This window comes from Phascolarctos cinereus, unplaced genomic scaffold, assembly GCF_003287225.1.
Source record: "Phascolarctos cinereus isolate Bilbo 61053 unplaced genomic scaffold, phaCin_HiC Scaffold_1;HRSCAF=81, whole genome shotgun sequence".
NCBI classification, from domain to species: domain Eukaryota; kingdom Metazoa; phylum Chordata; class Mammalia; order Diprotodontia; family Phascolarctidae; genus Phascolarctos; species Phascolarctos cinereus.
In genome coordinates, this window is record NW_027555514.1 from 205,834,424 (window position 1) to 205,856,968 (window position 22,545).

At 35.3% G+C, this 22,545-nt stretch overlaps 1 protein-coding gene across 2 annotated transcripts in view; it reads left to right on the forward strand.

The window, feature by feature from the left end:
• SINHCAF (SIN3-HDAC complex associated factor) overlaps positions 1-19,831 on the forward strand; it is a 42,474-nt gene extending 22,643 nt beyond the window's left edge. For both annotated transcript variants that reach the window (XM_020975820.2, XM_020975821.2), the window contains exons 2-6: positions 12,342-12,489; positions 15,148-15,247; positions 16,129-16,255; positions 17,868-18,018; positions 18,387-19,831. In XM_020975820.2, coding sequence (XP_020831479.1) covers positions 12,362-12,489; positions 15,148-15,247; positions 16,129-16,255; positions 17,868-18,018; positions 18,387-18,549 — 669 coding nt within the window. In that variant the 5' untranslated portion in view covers positions 12,342-12,361 and the 3' untranslated portion in view covers positions 18,550-19,831. The remainder of the gene's footprint in view (positions 1-12,341; positions 12,490-15,147; positions 15,248-16,128; positions 16,256-17,867; positions 18,019-18,386) is intronic.
• The last annotated feature ends 2,714 nt before the right edge of the window (positions 19,832-22,545 follow it).

Consider the following 22,545-nt stretch of genomic DNA (forward strand, 5'->3'; position numbering starts at 1 on the left):
GCTGAAGTGCTCTTAAGTAGGCCTTATTAGTTTGTGGCATTTTAATATTATATAACTGAAAGTAATTTATCATTGATTAAAGCCATCAAAGGTTGATAGCCAATGTGGAAAAAAACAAAAACAAAGCAAAACAGGAAAATTTAAATTTTAAAAAAGCTTTTGCCCAAATAAAATAGAGTTGGAATTAGAAGTAAAACAGTAAAGTAAGGAAAAAATGTGACTCCTAGTTGGGTATACAAAGTATACAGGGACCCAATATGCTAAAAGGCAGTTTCGACTCTTTGAGTAATGGGGGGGGGGGGAACAAAAACATTTTTTAGTCCTGTAGAATAGATTGGTTGTTGTCTTTCGTTCTCGAAGAGGCCAAAATGACTTCATTGTGCTGGAGTCAAGGTACAGTGTGTCCAACTGTGCCTGTTCAGACCAGTATGAGCTCAGAAGGCTCTACCTCAGTTCAGATATAAACAGTTCATAGGAACATTTGGAATGGAGATGGTCTCTAAATTTTGCACATCTCATTTCTTTTGAACTACTGCAATTCTGTTTCATTCATAGAGCACAGCCCCTATATTGATGTACAGTCCTGTGGCAGTATCTCCGATGTCACCCCATTGATTCCAAAGTTCTACACAGAGACCTTGAGAGTGTCCTTATATCACTTCTTCTGACCACTGTGTGAATGCCTGCCTGTGTGAGTTCTCCATAAAATAAGTCTTTTAGGCAAATGTACATTTATTTACATTTGGCATTTGAACGATGTGGCCAGCCCGTCAAGAGCTGCAAGATAGTAGGGTTTCATGCCTGGCAGTTCAGCTTGAGAAAGGACCTCAGTGTCTCATACCTTATCTTGCCAGGTGATCTTCAGAATCTTCCTAAAACAATTCAAATGGAAGCAGTTCAGTTTCCTGGCATGGCACAGGTATATTGGCTAGGTTTCACAGGCATACAACAATGTAGCACACAACAGGTCTGTTTGGAAGGGAATCCAAATATTTGCTTTTTAATAGCAACTCTGGGATGCTTAAATACCTTGTGAAGGGATAGATTTCTCTTACTAGTGAAATTTCAGGCCTTGCAAGACATAGCATGGAGTGGGGAGATGTTATATATAATTTGAGAGATGAAGTAGGTTTCTTTCCTACTCTTCCCCCATTTCCACAAGCTGTAGAGATGCAGTTTTCATAAATGTTAAAGCTGGAGTGTGAACCTAAATAATAGGTTAAGGAATAATGAAGTCCTCCATATTCTCCAAGCCTCTCAACAAAAATAGTACTAAAGTTTTGGGGGAAGAAGAGGGAAAGGAAAAAGAAGCATTTATTAAGCACTTATTATGTGCCAGGCACTGAGCTTTACAAATATCTCATTTAATCATCACAAAAATTCCAGGAAGTAGGTACTACTATTGTCCCCATTTTACAGTTGAGGAAACTGAGGCAGGTAGTGGTTAAGTGACTTGCTCTATTGACTAGCTGCTATATCTCTGCATTTCATGATTGACAATTCTATATTGTTAACTTATGAAAAGTTTGTTTTTAAAAAATTACTTTGTAGAAATGCCCTATGCCTAAAAGTTTATTGATTAAGTAAAAATCTATACTTTAAACCACTGATTTTAAAACAGATTCAAAATAGACCAAAAGTTGCACAAAATTAGACTTTTGCTCTTTGGTTTAATCTCTCCCTGGATTCAAATTTTGCCTTTTGTGTCATTGCAATGCAATGCATTCTTTTTATCTAGTTGAGTATCTCATTCTTTATATTCAAAATAATGCTTAAGCCAACCCCCTAATTTCACAGAGATTCCCTATAGTACATAGCTGAGGCTGCTAGGCCTGAGTTCAAGTTCCTGTCATGCATACTGCTAAGGGGGCTGTGCCTAAGTCATTTAAATTTTCCATGCAACTAAGTTGCCTAAGGTGACTCTCTAAGACTGTGAAGAAGTTTCTTCCTCACCTGGGAATTTTCCTATACTAATGAAATCATAGATCTCCCCCCCCCGTCATTTATTACCTTAAAATGAAAAACAAAATCTGTGATAGTTTTTTATTTCTAAATGTTGTTTTTAAAATTTAGTTTTTTCTTTACTTTAGTCTCTGATTTTCATTTTACCCTTCAACAATTCCTAGTGCTTTAAGTATTAACTATAAGTAATTAAATTGGTTACTGAATACAGACTGGAACCAAAATCCTAGTTTCTTCATATCACCTATTTTACAGGGTCATGAGGATCAAATGAAATACTATAACGTAAAGGCTTTATTGCTATATAAATGTCGGTGGTGGAGCTGGGGTGAAGGGGATAAGATACATGTTTGTCCTGAACTGGAATTTTTGATATGGCTTATCTTGTTTATTATAAACAATCAACAAAGTATTTCAGCACCAAAGACTATATATAAGAGTACTTATCATTTGGTGACAATTGTCAAAGAAATACTTTCTAATTTTTTTCTTTATCTAAGAAAAAACTCCCGTTGCTCCCTGGATGCAGATATCCAATCCAGGATCCAGTGTAAAATCTTTTTTGACTATTAAAGCCTTTCCAATCTTATACCTTGTTTTCCCCTTTTCTGTGATTCAGTGACTAGCTATCCTCCATGCTGGTAATTCTCTACCTCTTGGCATCCCTGGATCCCTTCAAATCTCAGCTGATGTCCCACCTTCTGCAAGAAATCTTTCACAGTCTTCCTTTATCTTAGTACTTTCTTTCCGAGTACTTCTAGTTTATTCTGTCTGTTTGTGCGTAATTGTTTACATGTTCTCTCTCCCTTAGACTGTGATCTCGTAGAAAACAGGAACTGGTTTTGCCTTCCTTGTTATTGCCAGCACTTAGTATAAAGTATACATAGCACATAGGAGGTGTTACTGGACATGACTTGAAAAGAAAGTGTAACTTTCCTGTTGTTTCTCTCTCACACACTGATGGGATTGTATAGGAGCATCATCTGTTACCATTCATCAGTTAGAAAGCAGATGGCACTAGCTTCTCTCTTTCGAAACACAGCTAGACTGGAAGGTAATGCCCATGAGAATTGAATCAAAAACTACAAGAAAAGATATTTGAAATGACAGTCTCCACGTTCATACCAGATAGACAAATAAAAAAAGACCCAATTTCAGAAGCCATTTGTGTTCTAGACTTCTATCAAATGTTTTATTTATATCCTAGAGTTCAGTATATCTTATGAAAATGCTGGTAGTTAATCTCAGGATCCCCAAAACATCCAACAATGGCTTAAAATTGGATTGTTTTAAACAAACCCCCAAAATGAAACCCATGTGCATCGTATCATCTACAGATTCCCGGCTGCTTTTCAAATAAGGAAATTATATGCTCAGAAAAAAATATAATAGGTTGCTGAAGTTGCAGGCTGTCCATTTAGGGTTGTTTATGATCTGTATATAATCACATTTGACTGTCCTTTCTACTATGGATAGAGAATAGCTATAGGAATAAGTATATTGTTTGAAACTGTTTCTATGAGCACGCGCTCTCTCTCACTCGTGCTCTCTCTCTCTCTCTCTCTCTCTCTCTCTCTCTTCCTCTCTTCCTTTCCCCCCCTCTCTCCTCCCCCTTGGTTCATCTCTAGTAGACAAGAATTTTTGTGTCAGGAAAGAGATTAACATAGTTACTATTAAAAGGTATCCTATTTGCTTTGAGTTAGGAAAGAAAGAAAGAGTTTACTCCCAGTTGAAGGATGCCCTAAAGGAGGGGGATTGTAAGCAAATTATGTAAAAGTCACAGAGCTCCTCTCAGCTTGGGGTGGAGTCAAATCTTTTTGTCACAGTGAACTTTAGAGGTTGTGACATATGGTAGGAACCATCTGATTTCCCCTGCTTCTTTTGGAATTTTTGTGGACTATTTTAACTGTGGCTCAAATCAAAAACGTTTTGCTTTTTTGTTTGTTTTATTTGAGGAAGATGGTAGTATTGTAAGCTTCTTGACATTCAGGGATTACTTGTTTTTGTCTATCTCCAGTGTATGTAACATTGATGTTCACTGAAATGAAATATTATTGTAACCATATTTGAATCATACTCTGTATGAATGAGACAAACTGGCCTTCCTCTCCCTCCTTGTACTTTTTATTCATTTGAATTATAATAAATTCTGCCCTAGCCCTTCATTTTAGCTTTGTCATGAATGTGTTTCAAATGTGTCTTGTAAATAGCACTATTAGATTCTGCTTTCTATGATCACTGCTCAGCCTTTCTCTCTTCATATTTATAATTTTGATTATGATTGTATTCCCTTACACTTTTTTCTCTTTGTTCCCTACCTTCCTTTTATTATTGTTGATGACGGTTATCCTAAAGTTAACCAACACCAAATAAAATAAGTTTTTTCTTATGCCAAGTAGAACAGGAAAGGATTATATGTGAAAGTGTAAATCTGTTATGTGGAGCTTATTTTTCCTTTGAAGTATTAAATTCAACATGTAACTTTATTTTAAAAATAGTTTACATTTAACATTTTTGTTTTTACAGCACCTACACATTTCCTCTTAATGTTCTTCCCTGTCCCCCATCCTTTATAACCAAGAATTTTTTTTTCCAAAGAAAAAGAAAAATTTAGCAAAATCTGACACATTCAATATTCCGTACCTGTGGACTCCCTACTTCTACAAATCGGTCTCTTGATTGTTTTGTGGTAGTTGTTCCTTTTCATTTATAGTCATTATATTTATTATCTTCGTGACTCTGCTTACTTCACTTTGCAGGTCATATAAGTTTCCCACGATTCTTTGTATTCATTATGCTCACCACTTTCTTATAGCAGTAATAGGCTATTTCATTCATATATCACAATTTGCTTAATGAGTCCTCATTCAGTAGGCAATTAATTTGTTTCTAATTCTTTGATACTACAAAAAATAATGCTGTAAATATTTGGTTCCACATGAAGCCTTTCTTTTTGTCAGTGTATATACCCTTTGGGATATATACCTAACAGTGGAATCGTTGGGTCAGAAGCCATGGGCATTTCAATTACTTAATTCCTTCCAAATTGCCTCTCGGAAGCATGCCCATCAATTGGGGGAATGGCTGAGCAAGTTGTGGTATATGTGCTATAAGAAATGATGAACAGGCTGACTTCAGAAAAACCTGGAAAGACTCATATGGTCTGATGCTGAGTGAAGTGAGCAGAACCAAGAGGACTTTGTACACAATAACAGCCATGTTATGCAATGACTAAGATTGTTAAACTGAACCCTTCTCAGCATTACAAGGATCTAAGACATCTCCAGAGGCCTCAGGATGGAAAATGCTGTCCACATCCAGAGAAAGAACTATGGAAGTCGAATCGCTATCTTTTATTTTTATCTTCTGTTGAGTTTTGTTTCATCTTTCTGATGGTTCCTCCTATTGGTTTTAATTTACTTACAACTTCACTAATGTGAAAATATGTTTATTGGGTATGTAAACGTAAAGCCTATATCAGACTGTGCATCTTGGGGAAGGTGAGGGGGAGGAAAGGGGAGAAAAATTTTCAACTCAAAAGCATATGGAAGTGATTGTTGATAAATCAAAATAAATTAATAAAATTTTTTTAAAAACCCAAATTGCCTCTCGGAAAGGTTGTATCAATTCACAACTCCACCAACAGTGCATCGCAGTGCCTGTATTTCCGTGCTCTCTCCAACACTGCCTGTTCCCTTCTTTTGTCATTTTTGCCAGTTTGCTGCAGGAGGTAAAAACCTTAGGGTTTCAATTTGCATTTCTCCAATTACTGGTCATTTGGAGCATTCTTTCATGTGGTTGTTAATAGTTTGCAATTCTTTTTTTGAGAACTGTTCCTTTCTTTTCACTATTTATTGTGGAATGGTTTTTGTACAGACAAATGCATAAAAGTAGAAATAATGTATTGCAATAAAAATTACATTTTGTAAAAGGTCTTTGAAGCAAAGAAAAAAGTCAAAAAACAACTCAAAGAAAAAATTTCATTAAAGGTAGTGACAACAGTGTGACAATGTACCAATACTTGAGGGATCTAATCAAAGCAGTATTTAGGGGAAATTTTATTTCTCTAAACTTTTATCAATAAAAGAGAAATAATATCAATGAATAGGGCATACAACTGAAAAAAAAAACCTTAGAAAACTGACTAACAAATTAAAAACATTCAATTAAACACCAAAATAGAAGTCTTGAAAATCAAAGGAGAGATTAACAAAATTACAAGAAAAAAAATAAAAGTAGAAGCTTGTTTGTTTTGGGGGAAGGGGGGAAAATAAAATAGATTAGGTATTAGCCAATTTGATTAGAGAAAGAAAACAAACTTCCAGTAACAAAAATGAAAAAGGTGGGGCAGCTAGGTGGGACAGTGGATAGAGCACCAGCCCTGGAGTCAGTAGGACCTGAGTTTACATTCTCTAGTTATAGAAGTTTATTTACTCCCCCAAACCCCTCCAAAATACCTGTAAAAAATGGCTCTAAAATTGAAAAAGGTGAATCCAAATCAATGAAGAAGAAATAAAAGTAATTAGCAACTATTTTACCCATCTCTATGACAGTAAAAGTGACAATCTAAATTAAATGGATGAATATTTACAAAAATAGAAATTGTCCAGATTAATAGAACAGGAAGTAGAGTACTTAAAAACCTTATCTTAGAAAAATAAGTTGAATAAGCTATAAATGATTCTCAAAAGAGGGAGGGGGGACCCAGGTGTTCAGATAAATTCACAAATGAATTCTGTCATTTAAAGGACATTTAATTCTAATACTACATAAACTGTTTGGAAAAAAATAGGTAAAGAAGGGTAATTCTTTCTATGGCACAAATATGGTCTTGATACCTAAACCAAGAACTGTCAAATAAAAGAAAATTGTAGAGCAATATCCATAGTGAATATTGATGCAAAATTTTAAAATCAATAAATAGGAAGGCGATTGTAACAACATATAATGAAGATCATACACTTTGACCAGTCCGGATTTATACCAGAAATTCAGGGTTGGTTCAATATTAGGACAACTATAAACATAGTAATTGGAGAAATATTTGTGGGTAGACTAAGCCAGTATAATAAAAATATCAAGGGAATAATTTTTTTTAAAAATTGGAAAGAATGTAGTATATCTATTGCATTGTTTTGTATATTTATAAATATATTATTCTATTATTTATCTTATATATCAACCCCTTTTTTCATCATTTCCATTGATAGTCTAGATCTTTTGCTCCTCCAAATGAATTTTGTTATTATTTTCTCAGGCCCTATTAAGGATCTCTTTAGTGGTTTTATTGGTATGGCATTAAATCTTGTTAGATAACTTTGGTAGCATTGTCGCTGTTATTATATTGATATGTCCATCTATGAACGTTGAATGTTTCTCCAGCTATTTATATTTTTCTTTATTTGCAGCATTTTTTAATTGAATCTATACTAGTATTAAATGTGCTTTGGTAGATTGAGTCTTTTTATGCATTTTATAGTTATGGGACTTCCCTTTCTATTATTGCCTCCTGAAACTTGTTCTTTAATATAGATCTGCTCTAGAATTGTTTTATTTTGTAGCCTGCAGCATTTCCAAAGTTCTAAATTGTCTAAATTAGTTTCTTGTCTGATTTCCTGTTTTTCTAAGTAAATCACCAGGTCCCCAAATAAAGATAGTTTTGTGTTTACCCATCTTCATGACTTTAGTTCTCTCATTGCTATTGCTAGCATTTCTAGAATTAAATCAAATAATAGCAGGGAGAGGGCAAAGAGATCTCTCTCTCTTTTCAATAAAAACATTTTCTCTCCATTTCCCTTTCTTCTCTTCCTCATCCCTCCATTGAACAAAAGAAACAAAAAAAACAAAAACTTCATCGTAACCATGCAAAGTTAAGCAAAAACAAATTTGTGCATTGTATCCTGACTCCATCCATCACTTTTTTTTGCCGGAGCTGAGTAGTATGCTTTGTCTTTGATCCTCAGGAATTATGTTTGGTTATTTCATCAATCAGAGTTCTTCAGTCTTTAAAAGTTGGTTGTGTTTACAGTGCTGTTATATTATAAATTGTTCTCCAGGCCCTGTTTCTCTATCAATTCATGTTTTCTCTAGTTTCTTTGAAAACTTCTCTTTGATCATTTCTTATAACATGGTATTCCATTACATTTTTGTACTATAATTTGCTTATTTCCCAATTGAAGGGTACCCTCTTAATTTCCTGTGCTATAACAAAAACTGCCATATTTTTGTATTATGTGAGTCTTTACCCTCTTTATTTTGAATTTTTTTTTTGAGGCAATGGGGGTTAAGTGATTTGCCCAGGATCACACAGCTAGCCAGTTTCTGAGGCCTGATTTGAACTCAGGTCCTCCTGACTCCAGGGCTGGTGCTCTATCCACTTCACCACCTACCTGCCCTTCTTCTGATTTCTTTAGAATATGAGCCTACTAGTGGTAATGCTGGGTCAAATAGTATTCATAGCTTACTGGCTTTGAGGGCATAGTTCCAAATTGCTTTCCAATTGCCTGAATGAATTCACAGTTCCTTTGACATTTGTCATTTTACTTTTTTTCAACTTTGCTAATCTGATTAATATGAGATAAACCTCAAAGTTGCCTTAATTTGTATTTCTTTATTAGTGATTTGGAACATTTTAAAATATAGATATCAATAGCATGAATTTTATCTAAAGATATATTAAATATAAATGTATATTATGTATTTACATCCTTTGACCATTATTTGGGGAATAGCTCTTCTTATACATTTGAATTAGTTCCTTATATTAGACATTCATCAGAGAAGCTTGTTGTAAAGACTTTTGTCACATTTAACTGTTTTTCTTCTGCTCTTAGCTGCATTGAATTTGTGCAAAGCTTGTTAATTTTATTTAGTTAAAATTGTCCATTTTTATTTCTGCAGTCCTCTCTGTTTCTTGTTTGGTCATGAACTTTTATGTTATACCTAGATCCAAAAGGTAAATTCTTACTTCTTCCTCTGATTTGTTGGTGTTTGCCATATGATATTATGATGTTTATACTAGGTCGTGTGTCCATTTGGAGCTTATTTTTGTATATGGTATGGACTGACCGTTGGTTTAAATCATATTTCTATCGTATTGCTGAACGGTTTTCCAAGTAGTGTTTGTCAAATACTCTTTACCTAGTCTTTGGGTTCTTGGAGTTTATCACCAGGTTGATAGGTTTGTTTACTTCTATATCATATGTACTTAATATATTCTAATTGATTGACCTCTCTGTTTCTTAACCCGTACTAAATTGTTTTTGATGATTACTGCTTTGTAGCATAGTTTGAAATCTGGTAATGCTAGGTCTCCTTCTCACTTTGGGGTTGTGTTTTGTTTTGTTTTGTTTTGTTTTTTCCATTACTTCACTTACACTTCTCAACTTTTTATTTCTCTTGAATTTTCTTGCAATTGTTTTTTTAGCTCTATAATATTTTTAGTAAGTTTGGTTGGTGAGGCACTGAAAGAAATTAATTTAGATTATATTGTCATTTTTATTATATTGGCTCATTCTACCCACAAGCAGCTAATATTTCTCTAATTATTCAACTCTTGTTTTTCTACAGTTTTGTAGTTGTATTAGTATATTCCTTTCTATTTCTTGGGAGTTTAGTTGGTAATATACAGAAATGCTAATGATTTGTGTGTTTATTTTATATCCCCAACTTTGCTGGCTATATGTTTAATTTTTTAATGCAACCCTGCCTCCCTGGCATAAATCCAGCTTGGTCATAATGTATAATCTTTATGATATATTGCTGTAGCTTCTTTGCTGATATTTCATTTAAAATATTTTCATCAGATTGCATTAAGGATGTTAATCATTGGTTTTCTTTCTCTATTTTAATATTAACTCTGGTTTATATATTATGGTCATATTTGTATTATGGGAGGAACTTAATAGGAACACTTCTTATTTTTGCAGTTTATGTAATATTTGATAGAATTCTGTTATAAATCTTTCATCCATTCTTGTAATCTTCATGGCTAAGTCTCTTTTTCTCTTATGTTTTTCGGTTTTTTGTAGTTGATGTAAAGTTACTCTTCTGGTTTTACCTTTTGTTTGTGCTTCTCTAGACCTGTAGTAATGATTTATTTTATTTGATATCTTCTGTTTACTTGTGTCTACAGCATCAGTTCCTGGTTTGGACTTTGTGCTGTGGCTAGACCCTGACTCCTTCCACTAGCTTCCATATCCTTTGATGTGTCCACACTTGGAGCTCTGGTTTGTTTCCAGTTCCCCTGCGTCCTCTCATATCAGAACACTGGAAGGCTCTTCTTCAGTGCCTTCTCTAGGTGCCTACAGGTTTTTGCTCAGTGCCAGGCTGACTGAAGACACTAACTACTGTTTCTCTGTGAATTTCTTGATCCTTATTCAATCTGATGCTCCTTTTAGATCTTTTCTTGGGGGAGTTGGGCTCCTTTGACCTTTCACCTTGCCATCTTAACCAGAAGTATGTTTTTATTCATATTTCCCCCACCCTGTTTCTCCCTTTCTGAGATGAAGGCAAGTACAAGAAAAAGAATGCAGAATTTAGAGTCAAAGGGCTTTTCTAATCTCTGCACTGCCATTTACCACTTGTGTGACCTTGAACAAGTTATTCTTGCATAAAGTTAGGATTTTGGATTAGATTAGGCTAGATTAGTCCCTTCTGGTTCTGAGCCTATGAGCCACCACTTTCTTCTGACCAATCCTTTATTCATACATTTGCACAGTTCTATACCCCAGTTCAGAAAACTTCCACAGGCTCCCATTGCCTATGGAATAAGGCACAAACTCCTTAATCTGGCATTTAAATCCCTCCGCATTCTGACTCCATCATACCTCCTGAGTAGTCTTTATCCTTGTTCTTCACCAGCCCTATATTCTGGCTGAACTGGGTTTCTGGATATTCTCTATGCTTTTTACCTCCTGTGCTTTTGTTCTTCTTTGACTAGAATGTGTTTCTTTTGCTTTCTCAGAGAATGTACTAAATAAATTTTTGTGAAATAAGTTTGCAGAATAGCCACAGAGACATAGAATGTCAAAGGAGCAGAATGGTGGATGAATTGATCTTATTCTTTATTTGGTTTAACACTTAAGAAGAACTGAAACTGGGGCAGCTAGGTGGCACAATGGATAGAATGCCAGCCCTAGAGTCAGGAGGGTCTGAGTTCAAACATGACCTTAGACACTTGACACTTACTAGCTGTGTGACCCTGGGCAAGTCACTTAACCCCATTGCCTAGCCCAAAAAAACAAAACAAAACAAAAAACACAAACCTGAGTTTTTCTTAATCTTTATAAACTTTTTTTAGTCCTTTCAATTAAGTGAAGAACTTGTCAGCTTAGAATTTCCTATTTATCATTTTAAAAATCACTTCAATTTTCCCAGCATGCACATGGGTGTATTGATCTAGACATATTTGCCACCTTGTAAAAAAAAAATCCCCCATCCCTAATAATGGTTGTAACAGCAAGTATCTGAAAACCATTAAGAATGAGCTCATTATTGTAAATTGCTGTTAAAAAGATATCTAGGTCTATTTTAAAAGGCTTACTTTGCTTTTATAACTCTAATTCATGTTTGTTAGGACATATTCAGCCTGAATAATGAGTAGACTTAGTGGTTCTGCTAAAGAGTGGGATATTCTGAATTCACAACACCCAGGTTAATCTAGGCTCAATATTCTGGGCAAGTCACTTTATTGCAGTTGATCAAAGTTGCCTTCTATATAAAATACAGGGATTAGACTAGATAAACTCTAAGGTCCCTTTTATATATAACTCTAAACCTATGGTTTTGTGTATCATCAATATTTTGTTAAATATTCTTTTGTCCTTTTATCTCCTACTTTTCACCTACTTTGCCTAAGTCTTTCCTAGTGGAGAAGTAAAGTAATGAAGATATATCTTAAATGTCCTCAAGTGACATACTACTTGTCATTGAACTGGCAGTGGAAAGTGAAAATGCATAAATGTATTCCCGTAAAATGTATTTGTGTTTAGGAATGGCAATATGGAATGGAATGCTCTCCATACTCACCTCCATATCTTGACATCCATGGGTTCTCTGTAGATTCAGCTGTAGTGTTACCTGCTGCAGGAAGCCTTCTTTGTCCCCCCAGCCATTTGACCACTTCCTCTCTTAGGTTACTTTCCTTCCACTCAGGATGTATTGTACACACACTTATTAGTATGTATGCCCTTACGGGCAGGAACTATTTTTGCAGTTTTTATTCACAATCCTTAGTACAATATATTACACGTAGTTATGGCTTTAAATGCTTTTTGATATTTGAGAATATGTTAGTCCAGTGACAAGTTAGTTTGTTCTTCCTGTCTGAGCAGCTTGATACCTTGACAGAGCTATGTCAATTCCTGTTTGTTTTACAGGCTACCACAAAGAAGACAAAATGTTTGGTTTCCACAAACCAAAGATGTACAGAAGTATAGAAGGCTGCTGTATTTGCAGAGCCAAGTCTTCCAGTTCTCGTTTCACTGACAGTAAGCGTTATGAGAAGGATTTCCAGAGTTGCTTTGGGTAAGATCATCTGAAAGTGAATGACAGTTTGTAAATTTCTTCATTGAATGAAAATTCCCACATTATGAAATGAATACAGCAATAAAACCTCGCAGTGAGCCTCTGATTAATGTGCTACTAATAGTACTGAATCTGTTTTCATAGCATTATTAGAAATTCATATGAAAAATCATAAGCACTAGAAATGCTGGATAATCAATTATTTGAAAAGGTGTGGAAAGAGTTTTTAAAGTTCTTTACTCTGAAGAGTCAAGACTCTTTCTACCTTGTCAAATAATTAATAATCATTCACATTTCTATAGTACTTCTACTTTCCCATTTGATCCTCACTACCAGAGTTTGAGGGAGATATTCAAGATAAAGAAACTGAGGATCAGTGTGGTTAGGTGACTTGCCTTTCCTTGCTCATGCAGCATGTGATTGTCAGAATGTGACATTCAAATCCATGTCACTTCTGAAAGTTTTCAACCATATTTTTCCTTTTTTGCATTATTTGGACTTCTCATATTTTTCCTTTTATTGTTTTTTTGTTTATGTAACAGAATGGTATTAAGAATGCTACATAGCCTGTATTTTGTTGTTTTTCAGTCATGTCCAACTCTTTGTGACCCCACTTGGAGATTTCCTGGCAAAAATACCAGAGTGTTTTACCATTTCCTTTTCCAGCTCATTTTACAGATGAGGAAACTGAGGCAAGCAGAGTTAAATGACTTGCTAAAGGTCATAGTTTAGTAAGTATCTGAGGCCAGATTTGAAGTCAGGAAAATAAGTCTTACTGAGTCCAAGCCCAGCACTGTATCCACTAAGCCACCTAGCTGCTCATATACCCTATATGAGGGTACTCATTATTTCACAATGATGTCACCAGTGGATTTTAACCAAAAGAAACAGACAAACAAAAAACAACTTCACTGAGATGTTATTGGGTTCCCAGAGATGTAAGTGCTCTCCACTCTGATTGGTGAGTGGAAGATAATGGTTAAGACCTAAGGCAATATTAGTGAGTTACTAGCCCTCACACCATGCTGCTAGAGTCAGTAGACAAGTATAGGGCATAAATGTGATGGAGAGACATTTCCTCATTGCCTGGTAAGCTAGGTCTTTGGGAGTAGGAATAAAAGGTCAAGGAAACTCGTCATTATTGTTTCAGAAAGATCTAATCTTAGGGTTATTGTGAGGCTCAAATGAGATGATAATTGCAAAGTCTTACTGCAGTGTCATACATAGTAAGCACTATACAAAATGTTAGCTATTATTATTATTATTATTAGACTTTTCAAGAACTATTTCACAATCTCTCTTAAATTGTACTGCCTCGTGGAAGATGGGAGTGACAATATTTTTGACTACCATAGTTCATGAAAATTATGGTTTGGTTAGCATCAGTGGAAGAAGTACTGACATCAAAAATCTTCAGAGTTTTAAGTATTTACTTTAACAGTATGGTTCCAGTTCTCATGCTAGTAATTAATTGTGTGGGCTTGTTCCTTAACACATTTGCCGTTTATTGTTAAGCCATAGTTGAAGTGACTTGGGAATTGCTGAAACAGTGTTTCTTAAATTGGTGTAGAGCCCTGTTATTTCATATTCCATGCATTCTGAAAAAGTGAGAAGATTTTTATTCTGGTAATATTACCCACCCTACACCCATATTAAATTTGAAGTCAGATTAGGTACAGTAACTTTTCTGTATTTTTTTTAAACCCTGGATTTTCTCTTTTTACGCACTTGTCTTTCTTCCATACCTGATTGCCCACTTTATCCCAGAGCTATTCTATGCTTCCTAGACTAACTAGTACTTGTGGATTGTGTTTCCAACCCCTAAAGTGTTAAGTAGCCAAATGAGTTTAGGAAACACTGAGCTAGTGGATTTTTCATTTATCCTGATCAGAGCCAGGCTTAGTGTCTTCTCTTACTTCTTTGTTTCATTGTATAAACTTTTTCCCTGCCTCTCCATTCCTCTCTCAACCCATGTACATTAAAATAGAGACAGAAATAAGTTTCTCAAAAAGGTTAGGATAAAGCTGATTCATCCACCTGGGATTGTATTAACATTATGCTTTCTGTATTTTCTGTTGATAGTCCCTCTATTTTTTATTATGTTGTTTTAATTGTGTTGTTTATGTGAAACTTTATACGATACTTATATGTTGAATTTTAATCGCTTATAAAACTATAGTAAAATTCATTGACAGCAGACATTTTTGAATAATAACATCAGTGAATCTCAAAGTGATATTTTTATTATTGCCTTTTTTTTTAAAACTTCATTTTATGTAATTCCTAAATTATAGAATATGTTGTAGACCAGTGGTGTCAAACTGAAATAGAAATGTATCTCTGCAGGTCACATTAAATTAGAAATCACAAAGTAACATTATCTATATTGTTTTTATTTATTGTGTTAAACATTTCCCAATCACATTTGAATCTGGTTTGGGCTGCACTTGGTAATTGGCTACCTGTTGACATATGTTGTAGGCTTTCCAGAATGTTTATTAAATGTGAATTCTAGAAATGTAGATTCTGTGGGGCAAAGAAAGTAGAGATTGTCTGGAATTGCAATTTAAGGGGATATATGTAGACTGTCCTTTAATAAATGTTTTTACATTCTTAAAGAAGTAAAATCAAGGTGTTATTTTTTTTCCCTATTATCAGGTTGCATGAGACTCGTTCAGGAGACATCTGTAATGCTTGTGTGCTTCTGGTGAAAAGATGGAAAAAGCTACCAGCAGGATCAAAAAAAAACTGGAATCATGTTAGTTCCTTTCCTTCTCCTAGTTATTGTTCTTTTACAGTTCTTCAGAGTGATGCTATTGAGGCTTGTTTGATTTTCTTCTTTTATAGCTGTTATAAATTGTAGAACACTTATAGGATATTAAAAAAAACTCCTTTTAAAGTAGGGAGAAATTTTGTTTGCGAAGCTTTGTTTACTGCCTCTATTCACCAACACCCTCAATTTCTCTGGGGAGACAAGGTATATTGTTATCACTGTCTTGCTACATATTCCAGAACTGGACTTGAAATTGTGTATCTATTCTAGAACTCAGAGTTTCTTTTTATGAGGTCTTTTCTTGAGGCAGGTTAACTTTGGACTTAAATATTTGAAAGCACTGCTTATTTTTCCATCAGTCATTGTTTGGGGAACGTTAAATATAAGAAATTAGTATTTTGTCTCAGAACAGTAGAATATCAGTTGTTATCTTTGTACCAGGTGTCTTTGGAACAACATAGTAGTTGACCCTCAACATACATTGTTAACATCACAGAGATGGTAAGCATCAAAGGTGGAATCGTTGACCCCAGGCGTGTCTGACTTTTCTCAGTAGCCTATTGTTAATCCTCCATATTTATCCAAACTCATTTTGCACTTGTCTAGATTGTAGATCTTCAGAAACCTTCATTAACCACGATGTAAAGAAGTAGAAATATAATGTGACTGCTAACATTCTGTGATTGAGTTTTCCTTCCTTGCTTCAGAAATAATAAAAGAGTTACTTTGTGCTCAGATGTATACTCCGATTTGGGAGTCATGCTTTAGGTGTTTAAAGTCACTTTCCTGAGTACATGGGACAGAAGTCTAGGAAAACAAGGAGCTCCTTTTAAAGATGGTAGTAAAAATACAACATTTTCTTTCAGGTGGTAGATGCAAGGGCTGGACCCAGTCTAAAGACTACATTAAAGCCAAAGAAAGTGAAAACTCTTTCTGGAAGTAGAATAAAGAGTAACCAGATCAACAAATTGCAAAAGGAATTCAAGCGCCACAGTAAGTTTGAAATGGATGAATTACCCTTTTAGTGTAATCCATTAAACTTACTAGTATCCAAAGATGGTAGAGAAAATATTTTACTTATATGAAATTTGAAGCCTGATGCATTTATTCTTGATTTTTTTTTATTCCCTGTGTATTCTTTTCATTCACGAACATCAGTCCCTACTGTGTGTTGAATATGGTAGATGAGTAAAGCATTTACATAAATAATTCTAATACAAGGGAGAATATGCTCTGAGAGTTAAGAGAAGGAAAAAATGAGTACTCTTCAGATTTTGAAATAATGGGTGAGATTTGTGCATGTGGTTGAGGGCCTTCTTAGCAGAAGTAACAGCTAGGTGGGAAAATGCAGGGTGCCTGTGACTAGAATATATGGTACATGATACATGGAGCAGTGTAATGGGGAGTTGAGGAAGGTAGGATCATAGGATTTAGAGATAGAAAGGTACTGGCAGATTTTAGTCCAACTCCTGCGCACCCTGGATCCCCACCTCTTCTCCCTGCCACACACTGATTTTGCAGATGAAGAAAACTAAGTGATTTGTTCAAGGTCACATGGCTTGTAACCTACCCAGATCATCTGAGAAAAAGTCCACCATGTCACACTATAGATGGAAACTGTATCATGGAGGGTTTTGACTGCCAAGCCAAGAGTTTAGACTTTACTTGTTGTAGGCAATCGGCGCCTTCTTAACTTTTTTGAGCAGAGTTTTAGAAATTATTTTGGCTGTATTATAAAGGCTAGCTGGGACAGATATCTTTCTTTCCATTTGAAACCCTAGACAGTTCTATTTGGAAATAAGCTCTCCTCTTAGCATTAATTTAGCACTAGTCATTTACTGCTTTTTATTACTAATTAATACAATAATGATATCTCAGTTGAGCTTCATAATAACCCTATCAGAAGTAGCAAAGCCAGGTATTTACAGTATAGATAAGAGAACAGGTTCATTGTTGATGTATGGCAGGCTGAGGCTTAGTGAGATAGAGCTCTGTGGAACTGGTTCCCCTTTTGACTGTGAAATAACAGCACACTCTAAGGTCCAGCATAGGATAGTTGGGCTAGGGAAAAATGGCTTTTCCTGCACCTCTTTAACCTATACAAACAGTTTAGTACCCTAATTATTAAGGGTAGTGGTATACCTTTTCTAATCCTGGTCACTAAGGATTTTCTTTCTGAAGGTGTAATTTCCTGGAGAATCACAAATGTGAAAAATCATAGGACAGTGTGACCCAAGCCATCCCTAGTGGAGGTAGAGGATTTGAGTTGCACAAATAAAAGTGCTCCGTGAATGAAAAGCATGAGGAAAGAATGCAGCATTCTGAATTGCTGAATCAAAATGTAATAGTAGTTCCTGGAATTTTTGGAAGTTAAATGTTTAGTACAGTCAGTAGTTTCTTTATTGTGTTAACAAATGAGATGGATGGGACATTGATTAGGAAATTTCTTGGGAATAAGTCTTATGAAATTTTTTTTTCTGTTTATTTTTTAAGCAGTTGTTACCTTGCCAACTTCTTCATAGTGTTCATACTGAAATTATGTACCGTTTTTCTTTGGGAAGGATGGCACTGTTCTCTAATTGTAACTTTTCCTTCTCCTTTATAGATTCTGATGCTCATAGCACCACCTCAAGTGCCTCCCCAGCTCAGTCCCCTTGTTACAGTAATCAATCTGATGATGGCTCAGATATGGAGATCGGCTCTGGGTCTAGCAGAACACCAGTCTTTTCCTTTTTAGATCTCACATACTGGAAAAGGTAAAGAGCCAGGTGAAACGTTTATCTCAACTTGCACACCATCTAAATTATAAGCCGCTATTTCCTACTTTCTTAGCAACAAAGTGGCTTTTGGCTAATAGCTAGAGCTTATATAGGAATCCGTGAATAAAGTAGAAATTTGGGATTTTGTATGGTTTTCCATCTGAAAAAGGAAAACCAAAACTTATAACTATTATAACCTTTTACTTAGCCAATTGATACTGCTGAAAGACTCTCCTGAATTATAATTAGACTGAGGAAGTGGGACCTTGTGGGCTTATGGTGCTGGTTATTGGCAAATTGTTCTTCTGTGTACGTATGTTCCCAGATTAATTATGATTTTGGGTTTGGTTTTTTTTTCCCCTCAGACAGAAAGTATGCTGTGGGATTATCTACAAAGGGCGTTTTGGGGAAGTTCTAATAGACACACATCTATTCAAGCCCTGTTGTGGAAATAAGAAAGCAGCTGCAGAAAAACCAGAGGAGCAGGGACCAGAATCTCTGCCTGTCTCCAATCAGGAGGAATGGTGACTCTAATGTTTCTTGAGAAGGGGGACTGAAAATTAGTATAGGAAAGGCAACAAAATGACCCTCTTTATTTCACTTGGACACTTGCTATCCTGCCAAAAGACAATTTCTAGAATGGTTTTAAGTGGGTTTTATTTGTTTTCATTTTTTTCTCTACTTCAACAAACTCTGAAGCCAGTGTCTATCTTACTAAAAAGATTGTACATAATATTTAAGATACTACGTATTTGATAGGAAAGCTGAATGCTGCTGTAAAATGCTCTTTGAGTTGTGTTTTTTTTTTTAATCCCTTCTTAATGAACATTGAGGGTGGTGTAGAAGGCAGAAATGGGATTTTTTTTTGTACATTAAACAATATGTAGTTTAGTCTTTCTCTTTTGAAAAACAGTGATTAGGCATTTTTAAGTGAGTGATAACATTTGTTTTCCTTTGTGAAGGGAAATCTGACAGATCAGTGAAAAGGACTTAAATACCAGAGAGGCATTTGAAAACAATTCTGAAATGTAAAAGTCTTGCAAAGGTTATGATGATTCAAACCTGTACTACTGAGTGATTAAGCAGGACAGACTGTACCTTCTAGTGCAGATAATTTGGAGGAGTAAGCATTCCTTAAATTTAAGACAGAGAGAGACCTTTTTTATGTGTATTGCTTCCTCCCTCTTTTAGTAGTCTAAGAAAATAGTAATTTATATGGAATTGCTAAAAATAAAGCCACAGGTCCTCCTGGAGATGTAGCGAGTCTTTGGGAAGAATGACTAGGCTCTTATTCTTCCTGTATCTTACTATGGAGGCATCACTGCATGGGTAGAGAATACACTGTATATACTGATTATTAAAAGTAGTGATCCACCTTAATGAAACAATTATGCATATCTCCAGGATTATGCAAAACACAAGGGTTAATGCTTCTGGGCACATTTCCTAGGGAATTTCACATCTGTAAATAATTGACATTTTTCTTCTATATTATATATATATAACTCTTATCTATAGGTTGCTTAGTGACTACATCAAAGACCTGCATGATTCAGTTTTAGCTCTGGATTATTTCAGTTGACCTTTGTGAAGGTTTCACCTACATAGGTGGGCATTTAACTTGTTTTAACCTCTTGGGATGTACTGCAGTGCACTGCTACAAGTTTGTCTTTTTTTTTTTATGTTTAATATTAACTTCCATTAGGAAGGAAAAGGTGTTGGGATGTAGAATGGGTTTGTTTTTTGTTTCTAATTCAAACTTTCCAAACATTGCGATGTTAAGGATAAAATAAATGCTGCACATGATGTCCTTCGGTTCTAAAATGGTTTCAAGAAAAACATTTCCTGTTTGAATCCACTGCATGTTCATCACACTGACAAAAACCTTTTTGAGAGTGTTCCAAATTTTGAGGGTAAAATTCGACATGTTCTACCAAATCAGTGCAGAAAGTGAAGATAAGAAGAGGAGTGTTTTGTTTATCTTGTACCATGATGTGGTGCTTATTTTTAAGACTGGATTTTGTAAGTTTGATAGTATAAACGACATAAGAATGAGGAGTGAGCCATTTTTACGGGCCCCCTATAGTTTTTTAGATGTCCTACATTAGTCAATACACTCCTCATTTTGAAGAAAAAGATACATACTTCACTCCATGCACGTTACTATATGATAAAATGGATATATTATCTGTGTGGAGCTACAGTATTTGAAGTGCATGCATGAGTCCTAGCCATTGTCATTTTCTTCCTGAGTTATTTTGAAATGGGTTTTTTTGTACATTTTTAATGGCTGCAGTATGGTAGAATATACTATAATATAGATCATCTCTACTTCTGTATTTATTTATTTATTGCTGAACCTCAACCACAGTCATTTTCACCCTCCTCCACCTATTCCTTTGCCTGTAGGATGTAATGTATGTAGTCATGCACTTTGTATTAATGTATTAGAAACCTTCCAATCTGTTTTGTACTTTTTATACTGTTCATATACTTATAATCAAAACTTTTCCTAGGATATTGAATAAATTTAGTCTTATTTAGAAAACACAACAACTAGTATTCTTGGTCTTCACAGTATATATATCAAGCCATGGGAGAAATACAAACTTTGAAATTGACTTTATGAAAAATAATTCTTTTGTCTCCTGCAGTCCCTCTCAACTATTATATGCAAATGATGGGGCCATTACTTTGTTTTAAGTCACTGTATCTGGCAGTGTTACCTAGAGGAAGCTGGTATGTGTCATCTTTTTTGGCTCCATTTTAGTTTAAAGTGTTGCCATGCTTATTTTATAGACAAGGAAATTCAAGCCCAGAAAAATTCAATAACTCTATCAGTTCACACTGCTACTAAGTGATAATAGGCCAGGACTCAATCATCCTGAATCAAAGACTCAGGTCATTGGAAGTTCCTTCTGCTATAACAGAAGGGAACTTAGCAGTTTAACTTGTCCATCCTATATCTGAGATGGACAAGAATCCCCTCTATAGCACACCTGACAAGTGTCCATTCAGCCTTTGCTTGAAGACCTCCAGTGAGAAGGACCCCACTGTTTAGCTGTAGTATTTTAAGCAAATCACTTAACTGCTGTCAGACAGTTTTCTCCTCTATAAAATGAAAGTAGTAGATGGATTAAATGATTTCTAAGGCCTTTCAGATTTAGAATCCGTCAGTAATTTTGTAAAGTATAGTTTTTGATTTAGAAGGCACTGGAGTGTTGTGAAACAGGAACTCAAGGCAGAAGCAAGGATTTATTGCTCAAGTCCTCAGTGAAACCAATCTGCTTTGTGGCCTTACAACAGTTTCCTAATACTCCAGGCTTGCAGGATAGTATCTTGATGATCATCAGTGTATGATGTTTAGTGAACTGGGAAAGAATGAGAAAGAGATTCTTTGGGATTAAACATAGATATATCATTAATGGGTAATTTTGTTTGCTTTCTCTCCAAAAAAGACCTAAAGTTTTTTTTTTCTTACAGTATCTCTGTATATGGAGCTGGGTTTTTTATTGTGAGCAAAAAAACCTTGGGATCAAATGCCTCACACTCTGAGTAGGAACTCCATTATTATAACTCACACAAGGTTCATACTGCCGGCTTACAAGTAAAGAGCTTTAACTTATACTTAGTGGGTTGGAGAGCATTTATTTTCAAAGTCTGCTATTTGTTCTGTTCTCAGATAGAAAGAATATTCGTTCAGCTCAGAGTTGCATTTCTTTTTGTTCAGCTAAGCAAAGCAGAATGATTCTCAAAGTTCTCTTAATTTGTTCAAGAACAGACCTTATGAGGAAGAGTATTTAGCATATCTTTATGTAGCAGTAGCAGCAGCAGCTAACATTTATATAGGGCTTACTATGTGCCAGGCATTGTGGTAAGTGCTTTGCAATTACTATCTCATTTGATCTTCACAACAACCCTGTGAGGTGGGTGCTGTTATCTCCATTTTACAGTTGAAGAAACTGAGGCAAACAGAGGTGAAGTGACTTACCCAGGGTCACACAGCTAGTAAGTGTCTGAAGCCAGTTTTGAACCCAGGTCTTCTGACTCAGCCTGGTGTTCTTATCCTAGCAACTTCAACATTAGAGCTTTGTATGTGAGTAAGCATTGACTCGAATACACTTCAGGACCTTCGAAACGTCACTGATAGATTCAAGACTAGGGCTTTGAAAGTTTTAAGTTATTATGTATAACTTCTCTATGGAAGACAAGACCTTTGAAACGTCACTGATAGATTCAAGACTAGGGCTTTGAAAGTTTTAAGTTATTATGTATAACTTCTCTATGGAAGACAAGTGTGTGATGATAGTCCCTGGGAGGCAGTGTGGTTCACTGGGAAAAGCCATAACTGGAGTCAGAGGAACTGGATTCATATTTCTCATCTGATAGTTACTGCCTCTGTGACTTCCTCACATGTAAAGTGATGGGGTTGGACCATGACCTCTGAAGTCTCTTCCAGCTCTGTATCTATGGCAATTCAAATTTACACTCTAGTTTTATATTTAATTGGAAATCTATGCTTGT